The sequence below is a fragment of the Quercus suber genome, unplaced genomic scaffold (genome assembly GCF_002906115.3).
Source record: "Quercus suber isolate HL8 unplaced genomic scaffold, Cork oak 2.0 scaffold_113, whole genome shotgun sequence".
Classification (NCBI taxonomy): Eukaryota; Viridiplantae; Streptophyta; class Magnoliopsida; order Fagales; family Fagaceae; genus Quercus; species Quercus suber.
This window is the reverse complement of record NW_027069578.1, coordinates 550,483-562,082: the sequence shown is the minus strand read 5'-3', so window position 1 is coordinate 562,082 and position 11,600 is coordinate 550,483. Positions and strand designations below refer to the sequence as shown.

General features: G+C 33.3%; 1 protein-coding gene across 2 annotated transcripts; it reads right to left on the bottom strand.

Moving 5' to 3' along the window:
* Positions 1–2,722: 2,722 nt before the first annotated feature.
* LOC112004375 (receptor-like protein 4) lies at positions 2,723–11,383 on the bottom strand. 2 transcript variants are annotated; one of them, XM_065775517.1, is made up of 9 exons: positions 11,219–11,383; positions 8,777–9,832; positions 7,502–7,667; positions 6,404–6,475; positions 6,051–6,122; positions 4,173–4,244; positions 4,016–4,093; positions 3,640–3,821; positions 2,723–3,190 (listed from the first exon to the last, which is right to left on the bottom strand). In XM_065775517.1, the coding sequence occupies exons 1-9, from the start codon at positions 11,304–11,306 to the stop codon at positions 3,066–3,068; spliced, it is 1,911 nt and encodes a 636-aa protein (XP_065631589.1). In that variant the 5' UTR covers positions 11,307–11,383; the 3' UTR covers positions 2,723–3,065. The 2 variants fall into 2 exon arrangements, with proteins under 2 accessions (XP_065631589.1, XP_065631590.1); XM_065775518.1 differs by having other exon boundaries at positions 7,520–7,667; positions 11,219–11,380.
* Positions 11,384–11,600: the final 217 nt, after the last annotated feature.

Sequence of the window (11,600 nt, the reverse complement as noted above, 5' to 3'; positions counted from 1 at the left end):
AACAAACCCTACAACAACTCGGCCCCTAAGGAAAATAATACGCAATGGCCAGTTTACCCATCTGAGGCAATCACAGTAGACCTAGTACACACCATAATCTTTTCAGTAAGGACTATCTTTCCCAAAGCATAATTAAAAAATTCATGTGTAATTTGATTTTTATGCTAAAATATTTCTCTTTAATGTGTGCTTTCTATGAGAGAGAAATAGAGTGGGATACACAATATTTGGGAATTGACTAGAAAAGGAGTTGGGATAATGGAGCCATCCTCATATTAAGAATTAGGATCATGTTCAATAGAAAAAAGGACCCCACCCAATGTGATGTAAAAACTCAACTATGAGTTTAGCAAACCGTATAATCCTTGAGGAGTGTATATATATATAAAATAGAAAACTCTTGCTTACGTTTTTATACTTTCTAAGATTTGATCCTAAAACCTACCTCAACCTCACTGCCACAATCAAGGACTGTGGCATGTAATATCCTAACATAAAATTAGACACCATAGGCCTCAATTTGCTGTAAGCTAAAACCTCATCGTGCAACTTATGATTTGAGAACTACAAATAATGTCAGTATTTAAAAACAAAACAAAACAAAACAACACTTTGAATTGATACAATTTCACTAACAATGCGGCACACCTGTAAAATCCTCTCCTGTGTTAATAAGAGAAACTATAAATACACAATATTTTCACATTTGCATCTAAGAGACCAGAATAATCTATGACTACTTGGTAAAAAAAATAAATATTTTACGTATTTACCTACATTAAAAGACTAAACAAAAAAAATATAAGACATCCATTGCACCTAATTCAGATGACAAAACTGCATGAAATGACCGGGTACATTGCGCCCATCAATTACAATATTAAGAAAAACCAGAATGAGTCCATGAAATCAAATTTTCTATATAATAAAAATACTTAAATATTAAAGTTTCACATTAAACATTTGCTAAAGATTCTTCAATGGGAAATTTTCACATTTGCTAATGGCGCCAAAAACTTGCTGTGACTTAAATAATGCTCCTAAGTGTAAGATTGTCGCGGAGTAATAACTCGGTAAGTTCGAAGTTGAATCCACCGAGAAAAAGGAATTGATTAGCAAACCACAACAGAAAATAACTAAAACAATAAATTTATATTGAAGAGAAATTTTGATAATTTGGTGAAGGTAATTTTGAATGAGAGGAATTAACAATATATTAAGATATTATGGTTTAACAATAACGTCTAAGGTAATTTTGATCTTAGTTGGATGATTTAACAATAAGAACTTAAGAATTAATTGTCTAAGATAGTTTCATGAAATTGATTGATTTTAGGCAAAACAAAACTAGTGAATTAGTTCACATGGAATACTAAGCATTTAACGTGCCTGGAGTCTACAATAAATCAAAAAATTATATAGAACTAAACACTTTTTTAGATGAGTAAATCAATCAAAAACATAATAACATAAGCATTAAAACTATAAAATAATTGTTAAGAACATACCAATAAACAGTTGGGTTTCACCCCTTGCCTTAGCAAGGCTTTTTGCAAGCTATAACACAAATAAAACTCTAAAAACTATAGGAAACTTTAAGAAAACCTAAATTACGTTTTATTGCAACTCCCCTCTGAATTTTGCCTTAAAGAGCCTTTAAATAGGTCAAGGAATCCTACAACAAGTTGAATTCCCGTTTGGTGAAAATCACAGGTTTTCAGACTTCAGTTATCCGACTTTTTTGGCCCATTTAACGTTAGAATTCAGAATTTTGGTAGCTGCAAAATTGTAGCCCTTTAAGTTAAATTTCCAGTCCAACTTGAATCATCTCAATTCATCTGAGCCAAATGTTATGCCCAAAATACTAACTGGTGCGCAAGCTAGAATCCTAGTTTGAATTGGACTTGGATTTGATACAAATTTCCTTTGATTCTTTGCTCCAATTAGACTTAAATTTCATTGAGTTAGCCTACTTTGACTCCATTATGGCCATCGTAAAAGTAAAATTCATTAGCATTATTTTTTGCATAAATCTGCTCATTTAATTTCATTCTCCTACAAAAGACAAATTCATGCATTAAAATTCAACTAAGCAGAAAATTGATTATTTAGCATTATTCCAAAACCAAATATAAAATGCATGAATTAACTCAAAATAAGTATGATAATGCTTTATAATAATGATATAAATATGCAAAATTAAGCTATTATCATTAACCAAGACCACGACTCCTTACATTCAATTAAGAACATAAAATAAGAAACATATCCATTGTTTATACTATTGAAAAAGAAAATTCTTACTCTTAGAGCACATTTGATTCGCTGTGATATAACCTTAATGTGATGCATCGAACATTTGGGATCACCAAGCCATTTTACATGGTAACCTTCTATCTTTTTGTGAAGTTGTAGACCTGCCTTGTTGACTTGTTGACTCACTTCTTATTCAAAATATATTACTTGAAATATTTTAGGGAAAAAAAGAATCTTTAATTCTAGTAAGTACCTGGTTTGCGTATTTAGAAATATTTAGGGGGCAAGAAGAGACTAGTATAAATGTGGTAGAGAACCACTTAGAATTTGTTTACAGTTTTTTAGGGGAAGGAATAATGATAATAGCACCAATGAGAAAAGAAAGGTTTGTACTAGCCAAGTAACCCAAAGACGAATCAAACGTTGGTTACTTTCAAACAAGATAAAAAAAAAATGTAAGACTAAATTTTGGAAAAATTTTGAATTTCTATATGCATCTGTTCTCTAATTTGTTACATAATTTCTTTGACAGATTTAGGGGGAGTAAAAAAGAATTGGAGCAATGTACAAGATTTTTCATATCAGGGAATTTGGTGCACAAATGTGGGATCTGGTTCTAATGAAGTGAGCCTATTTGCTATTCAGGATTCAACGAACAGAGTAGCACACTGGGCAGTATCATGAGCTGAAAAAAAATCTCTGCAAGGCCGAATCAACGATCTGGCCACTGGGATTTTGTTTTCAAACAGAATCAAGTCTCAAAAATGGAGCACGTCTTGACTGGATTATATCACGAAGTGATTGTTGTCTCATGACAGCAAACTAGGCCCATTCTCAGCAGCAGTCCGAGAATGACCATGATTATTATAAGGCCTTGTCATCTGGATATCACGTGATAAATGAGTCCTTGCCTTCGCATAGGGGGCATCTCGTGCTGTAAAAAAAAAAAGGGCAAAACATGAATTTCATGGAAGACAAATATGCTTCAAGGCATGCTTGTGTATGTGCACGCATTTTGTATTACAGGGCTTGACATAATGTTATTTTTTTAAATCTCAAACTAAGTAAGAAAGGACAGTGGAATCTGAAGATGTTACTTACCAATATCTATTAATGTCAAACTCTTTCATCTTTTGTTATTTTGGCATTATAGTGACACTTTTTTTTTTTTTTTTTTTCGTGGCACCCTATGGCCTATAATGCATTGCATAAACCACACACCAACTGTATGGGAGTGGAATTAAATGGTAAACTACCTTCCATGTTAGTTTATATGAAAAATTCTGTTTAATGCATATAAGTGTTTGTATAAGAATATTTCTGAAAAAAATTTATATATAAATATATATATATTTTTCCTGACTTTGATATCAATGTCCTTACCGGCAAGCTGCTGTGCTCGGAGGATATTTTGCCGCCTTTTCCACCAACACATTGAACAGATGCCAATGAGTAGTAATAACAACAATGCACCTAAAGCAATGCCAACCTTTGCACCAGCAGAAAGGTGGGGCCCACATGCACGCAGTCCAGGTATACCACAAAGACCAGCATTATCTGTAAAACTGCAAACATCTATGGTAAGTGTGCATAGCAGCTATAGTAATAATGCTGACTACCCTAAAATTAACAAATAAGTGAATAACATATGTACATAGCATTGAATATTTAAAAAACGAAAATCATTCTGAACATGTTATAATATAGTCTTTACTGAAAGCCTCCAATCTTGAGAGACTAAACATTAGTTGGAACTTACTTGAAGCTAGCTCTATGCAAAAGCCTTCCTCCTAGTGCAGCAGGGACTCTTCCAGACAATGAGTTGCCATTAAGATTTCTGCATCATTATGACAAATTAGAGTCCTGTGTTTAAGTTCATGGGTAAAATGACTAATGATGTGCTTGAAAGATCTTACAGTATCTGTAATGATGTCAACTGTCCAAGGCTTTCAGGAATTGATCCGTTAAAGAAATTGTAGGACAGGTCCCTGCCACAGAAGCATATGCATTCAGACATTACATTCTCACAGTAACTCAAATTAGTCACAGAATAAAATAGCAAGTCACTTGAGTATCCAAAACCTTCCATATTTTTATTGCATTGATGCATGAGGTCAAACCAAATTTCTTCATTCTTCATCAGTATAATACAAAACCACACTACTCCAAAAATAACTGGTCTTTGGTCCAGAAATAAGTTTTTGAGTTGTATTTTGTATTTCTAGGATTTCTTAATGTTAGGATTGCATTTGGATAGCAGAACTAGGGTTAAATTTGACATTTTATTGCAATTTTGCACAAGATTTCTGCATTTGTATTGCCTTAACAACAAGGTATTTGCATAGTTACATTGCAATTGCATTTCTTTTCTTATGAAAATGGTTTTCTCATATCTGACTAATTAAAGAGAAAATTGATTAGTATAATAAAATGATACAAAGTCACATGGATGCCAGTCTGCAATGAAAAAAGTTAACTTGACGTTGTTACATGAATTTTATCACACTTTCGATATGGGAAAATTGAAACAAGAGTGCATTCAGGTATGTAATGACCAACAATTCTATCAAACATAATGTAATTTGAGTTATGAATGCTTTAAAACCATTTCCCCATTTTAGATTTAACCTAATAGTTGACAATTAGAGTTTATCATGATAGTTCAAGACTTCCAAGTTTGTATAGAAGTAGATTTTATTCTTGAGCACATAACTAAGGTAAGGTAGCACAGATACAAGTCATATGAGCAAAGCATGAATATTCTAATAGCAACTTAACAAAACACTACATTTGTTAGGGCTGTAAATGAATTGATGTAAATGAACAACTTTGGCTTGGTTTGAGAAAAACTTGTTTATGCTCATTTATTTGGCAAAAGAATCAAGCTTAAGCCTAATTTTAGGCTCGAGCATTAAACGAGTCAAGCTTAAACATAATAATGTGTTTGTCAATAAACTTGAGATTATGAAGTTTGATTTGAGTATATATATTATCACATGTTTATATGTATAAATCAATACATGTATAAAATATGCTTATATAGACTGAATACTGGATTGTATAAGTCAGTTAATAAGCTAGAATATTAAATTATTATTTGTAATATATCGACAATACAATTAGCCTATTTTGTAGTAAAAAATATAACAATAAAAGGTTGGTGAATCTAATTTTTATAAATATATAAATGAATATCATTCTATGTAATTAACTCAAGTAATACAATCTCAACTATAATTTAGTTATTTATTTATTTTTTCATTGAAACGATAGTTATTAATTATTAGTAAAGATTTGTGAAATGACAAATCTTTTTAGTCATACGGTGTTTACCATGTATGGGGAAATAATAGTTAATCAAGTAGCATGTGAACAAGTTTGAGCTTGTTCAATAAGAAAATGAACCAAGTTTGAGCATGTGATCAAGCTTGGTGATGAGCTTGAGCTTAGATTGTATTCGAAATAAAATCAAATGAACTAATCCTAAACTTTTAATATTCAACTCGGTTGGACTCAACTCATTTACAGCCCTAATTAGCTGCAAATGCCATTGGTTAGTAGAACAAAGACATTAAAGCACATAGACTAGTCTCATGCAAGCTGTTTTTGAGAAAAGGGCGAAGATAATTTATCATTATCCTACTAATGTGCTAAACACTACATATCATGATTTGCAATGTCAGTGACATAGCAGGTCTTTCCACGGAAAACAGTATCATTTGCAGAGAGTTGTATCTATTCTGTAGAAACCAAAACATGATAAGTATCTGAAAATAGAGAAGCAATGCACTTACAATTTTTCTAAGCTAGCTATTGTTCCAAGTGAGGAAGGAATGGCCCCATGAATCAGGTTTCCACTCAAGTTTCTGTAAATGCACAAGTCAAACAAATATAAGAGATACATAGAGAAGGCTACAACAAAATCATTAACAATTTGATTCACTAAAGTTCATGCTATCATATAGTTTTGGAATAGCAAAAATATGACTACCAATTAAGTGAAAAGACATAACAAGGGACCATTTCTTAGAAACATGCTTAATTTCATCAAGTGATACATCCTTGGATGAAATGTCAAAACATAAGGATTGCAGCTTTACATTTCCAATTATATAATTTAAATTGAAGGAGACCTTTTGATACTTACATGCTCTGTAGATGACTTAGCTTGGATATGTCATCAGGCAAGAAACCCCTCAGACCTTGGTTGTCAAGACCACTGATCATGCAGAGGTAAAACACTAATTACTCAAAACATATTATATAACAATAGAAGATATTAACATCTTAAAATTAAACATAAAGTGAAACAACCCTTGGCCACGCATGATGAAGATGATAAATTCCAGAAAATGCAATATACTTTGGGCTTTGTGCAAGTGAGTTTGAAAAAGTGTGATGCTCAATTTAAAAAAAAAAAAATGTATTTGCCCACAGAATTTATCCAATTATGTGGAAATTAATAGTTGACATTCTCACTACGGAAAATAAAACTAGAATGCCAAATAAGTAGTGCCAGAATCTGGGTTGAGTTGTGTACAGAAAATATAAAAGTAAACAACAGAAGAAAAGGGTACAAAAATCATATTTACCTATAAAAATGAGGAAGCAATTTAAATGGTCAAACCATATTAGGGCCAATCATTGACATATGAAAAGCTATTCATTACCAAAATCTAAACATGTCTAAAAAACAGAAAGCCGTAAGGCAATAACTAGATAGTTTAATATATACAAAGCATTCTCCCAGAAGAGTAGGGATACCATCTATTGATGCAGTCACTTTTTGAAATATATGCTATTTCCAGAGAGCACCAAAAGTTTTTCTCTGTAAATTTGGTAGATTGTGAGACAGTTTAGTTAGAGAGAAAGTAGCAAGATGGTTAATAATATGGGGCTCACATAGAAAGCTTTTGATTGGGCTCACTGGTATAGATCTCAGATTGGTGTCAGTGGACTGGAAGGAATTGGTGATGGTAGAGACTCAAAGACTATTGTTGAAGGGATTAGAATTTAGAGGGACAGTCAGTGTAACGCTTTTTGGAAATTTGAGCATTTGCAATTAAAGTGTTAAAGGACATAGGGTAGCTGTTGCATCATCTCAGTTACTGTATACAATTTTGAAAGTTGGGGGCTAGTAGTTTTCAGTTCAAAGAGGTAAAAGATAAACAATAAATATGACATGACATAGGAGGCAATCATTACTCTGAGGATATTTAAAAAATGGAAAAGAATAAATATGAACCAAGGATCAAGAAAGTACAGTCCATCGATGAACCATTTGCTGCTGTTACTGTCAAAATGGCAATCTGCTCCACTCCATGGGTGTTCTTGGGGAACACATGGATCACCATTCCATCCAAGCCGAAGAGGAAGGCTCAATGCATTCTTCAAAGTCTGTAGAGCACTAACTAGAATAGAATAAAGATAGTACAATCAGCAACAGCCTATATAGACTCCAACTTCCAGAAACTACATTCTTTATCCATAAAGAACAATAAGTGTAAGAAAAGCTTTTTTCCCTTTTTTGGCAGGAGAGGTAGGGGATTTTTTTTTTTTTTGTGGGAGGGGTGTTAACTAGCTCATTACAAAAACATCAAAAAGTGTGTAAAGTTGACTACAAAATATTTAATATTACAATGCAAAGACAGCATTAAGTGATATTAGGCCAGCCAAAAAAAAAAAAAATCAGAAAATTCTGTTCATAACACTTGACGACATCCAAGACTCATAAACACCAGCAGAAAAATAGATATATATCCTATAAAGGCCCTAGAACATCTTTAATCAACATGTGACACAAGAAAGCCTTTCTTTTTCTTTTTTTTTTCGTTTGGTAAAACTAACACAAAAAAGCATTTTGGTAAACATGGTTTAAGATAAATATATAAAAGGGAACAACAAATGCTACTAACCAGACTAATTATTTTGTATTGACAAGAGGATCCTTATGTTTTTTAATAAGATCAAGAAGATAATGTTTAATATGGCTCACTTTGTCTCATAAAAGTCAATTCTATTGGATATGAAACAGGATATTTGGTTCAGTCACTCCTTTTGGATGACGCAGGTTTTTTCTTCCTGCATTTTCAGTCTCTTTGATGCAGCACAAATTCTCAAAGGAGGCTTGAGAATTAACAAGACTAGAGGGAAAAATAAACCTAGGAATCAGCACTTAAGCTTGCTTGAAATTGGCACTAATAAGAATAGAGGAAACAAAACCTAGGAGACCCTTTTAGATATAGCTGAGAGTTACTTTGAAGGGATTTATTTTGTCCATCAATAAGTTTTCTTGACAAGGTAGGTGCCAACATTCTGTTATTGAAGGAACCGTCTTGGTAGATCTACCAACATAACACTCTAGGTAGCTTCTAACTTAGCATACATGCATACATGCATGCACGTATTCATATTTATGTAAGCATGCACACTTATTAAGCTAGCTTTATTTAAGCACTAGATTGGAAGATATGAAACAAAAAATTTATGTAATAATAACAAACACAGGTGGCATATATACCTTCTTCTGGTGAGGTTTTGGACTCTGCTATGATAACCTCAAAAACCTCAATGGCATTAATAATGGCATAACTACCATTTTTAGGCTTCAAGGTTATTGTCAAGGTCCTTCCACTAATTGCAACAGTTGTATTAAGAACAAGAGCTGCATAACGATCCCCGCTCATTTTGATAATGTCTACATCTTGAAATACAACATCGCTATTTATCAGGATGTCAAATACCCTTTGCCCTGTGGCAGTCACTGAAGAATCAATTTCTGCAAAGTGTAACCAAATTGAGTAGTTCCTATTGGGCTCCACATCCATTGCATATGTCAATTCAGGCTGATTACCAGTACTAACAAGTGCTGACTGATAAAGACCTTCTGGATAGAAGTTTGGAGAAAGAGAAGCCTGCTTTATGCTACTTTCAGTAGATCTAGGCCGATCAGAATTCTGACCAAAAGTTTTAATGTATTTCCAAAATCTATCCCCACCCCATACATCACCACTATAATCAGTACCGAACTTTGACTGCCCTGTACCACAACTCAGTCTTGTGGCAGTTCTAAGCACTATTCCATGACCCCACTGTGGACCGAAATAGTATGCATTATCATCAACTTGAAGAATTTCAATTGAAAGAATTGTTGGGTCTCCATGACCAGTGCTATGGAAGCAGAAAGAGGCAGTGCCATCTGAAAGAAACACAATGGCTTCAGCAAATGCTTCGTCATCCTGGTTGCTCCAACCTGACTGCAAAGAACAAATCTGAGTTCCTTCGACAGAAACATCGAATAGAGGTTCACTGTCAAAATTGGTTTGGTTAACCAATCCAAAGAACATCCTGACTAAATAGTGTCCCTTTGGCACATTATTAAGGTTGTAGCAATTTTCAGGACCTCCAGATAGGGGAAAGTAGCGAAGTGTTTTAAGAGGAGGAGTGATGAAGCTTGTACGTGTTGCATTAGCAGGTATCCCTCCTGTATATGCAAAATCCTTATACCAAAGTGTATTGGTTGGCGGTGTATGAACATTATCACGAGCTCCACAGCTTATCCGCATGGCAAATGGTGCTGTAGTGCAAGAAAAGATTCCACAAGTTTTAAAACCACCATTAGAATTAAATAAAAGAAAGCACAAGAACTAATTCTAATTCTCTAACCCTTAAGCATACAAAACCAGTTATAATAGTTTAGAAATACTCAAAATTGGCCAAGAAACTCAAACTAACAATTAACACACAAAGATGACCCGCTCCAATACTTAATATGCAGCTCACATGTTGCTAATTGATGAGAAATGCGCATGCAGCTTTAATGAAATGCCCTGGTTTCTTCAAACACCACATCCTTTTTTAAGTCATTACCACCGTACCAATAATAGTTTATAGCTATAGAATTCGCAATTCACGCACGAGAAATTCGGTCATTGAACTCAGTTTTGTTGCCAAAATTAAGAAGAAAAATAAAACTTGGAATTTGGTCCTTCTGTTTCCAAATTTGGGAATTCAAGGGACACCTTAGTGAAGTACTGCTTTATCATATCTTAAAAATATGAAATTTCCTCACATATTCAAAATCTTTATTCTTTACTTTCAAAACAATTTTCACAGCAGCCAAACAAATTCAACCTGATTGTTTTTCCCCTTTCAATCAAAAGATTAAAAAAAATAAAAATAAAATTATATGCAAAATCCTTACACCAATTCTGCTACCTGATATTTCATTTCAATTTCTTAACAACATGAATGTTAACAAAAAAAAAAAAAGCACAGTATGAAGATCTATCTCAAAAGTCAAAACCAAACTCCAAAGCAAAAACAACTTTATAGCTATAGAATTCGCAATTCACGCACGAGAAATTCGGTCATTGAACTCAGTTTTGTTGCCAAAATTAAGAAGAAAAATAAAACTTGGAATTTGGTCCTTCTGTTTCCAAATTTGGGAATTCAAGGGACACCTTAGTGAAGTACTGCTTTATCATATCTTAAAAATATGAAATTTCCTCACATATTCAAAATCTTTATTCTTTACTTTCAAAACAATTTTCACAGCAGCCAAACAAATTCAACCTGATTGTTTTTCCCCTTTCAATCAAAAGATTAAAAAAAATAAAAATAAAATTATATGCAAAATCCTTACACCAATTCTGCTACCTGATATTTCATTTCAATTTCTTAACAACATGAATGTTAACAAAAAAAAAAAAAGCACAGTATGAAGATCTATCTCAAAAGTCAAAACCAAACTCCAAAGCAAAAACAACTAGTTCATAACATTAATTCGTCACAGAACTTAGCTTAAAAGCTCAATTATCAAAAACTCAAATCAAAATGCAAATGAAGATTCACTTCCAATTCCAAAACCCTAACTCAACTCCTTAACCATTCCGCGACTCAAATTTTACTTCCAAGAAATCGAATAACAGAGATAGAGAGACAGAGAATAGTGGAAGCTCACGAGGTCGTGCTGAAGACGAAGAGAAAGCGGTGCAGAAAACGAGCAGCCATAGCATAAGAAATCTGAGCATCGAAGCTTCGAAATGCATTGCTTTTCTCTCTCTCTCAATTACTAGGAGCGTCTCGTTTTCTCAGAGAGTCTAATATCTCTTCCTTTATGAGTTGAGCTTCCTTGCTTTTTTTTTTTTTAAGAGAGAGAAAGTGTGTGTGTGTGTGACTGTGTGTGCTGGGGACGTGTTTGCACTAACAGTTGGAAATTATAAATTTTGCTCAATAGTTGACTCGTGAAGGTAGAAGATTTATTAATGTACTGCTTAAGTTTATGAGGGTTGATAGACTTTTATTTTAATCGGACAGTGTAGGTTGCTCATTTAATAAGTGTT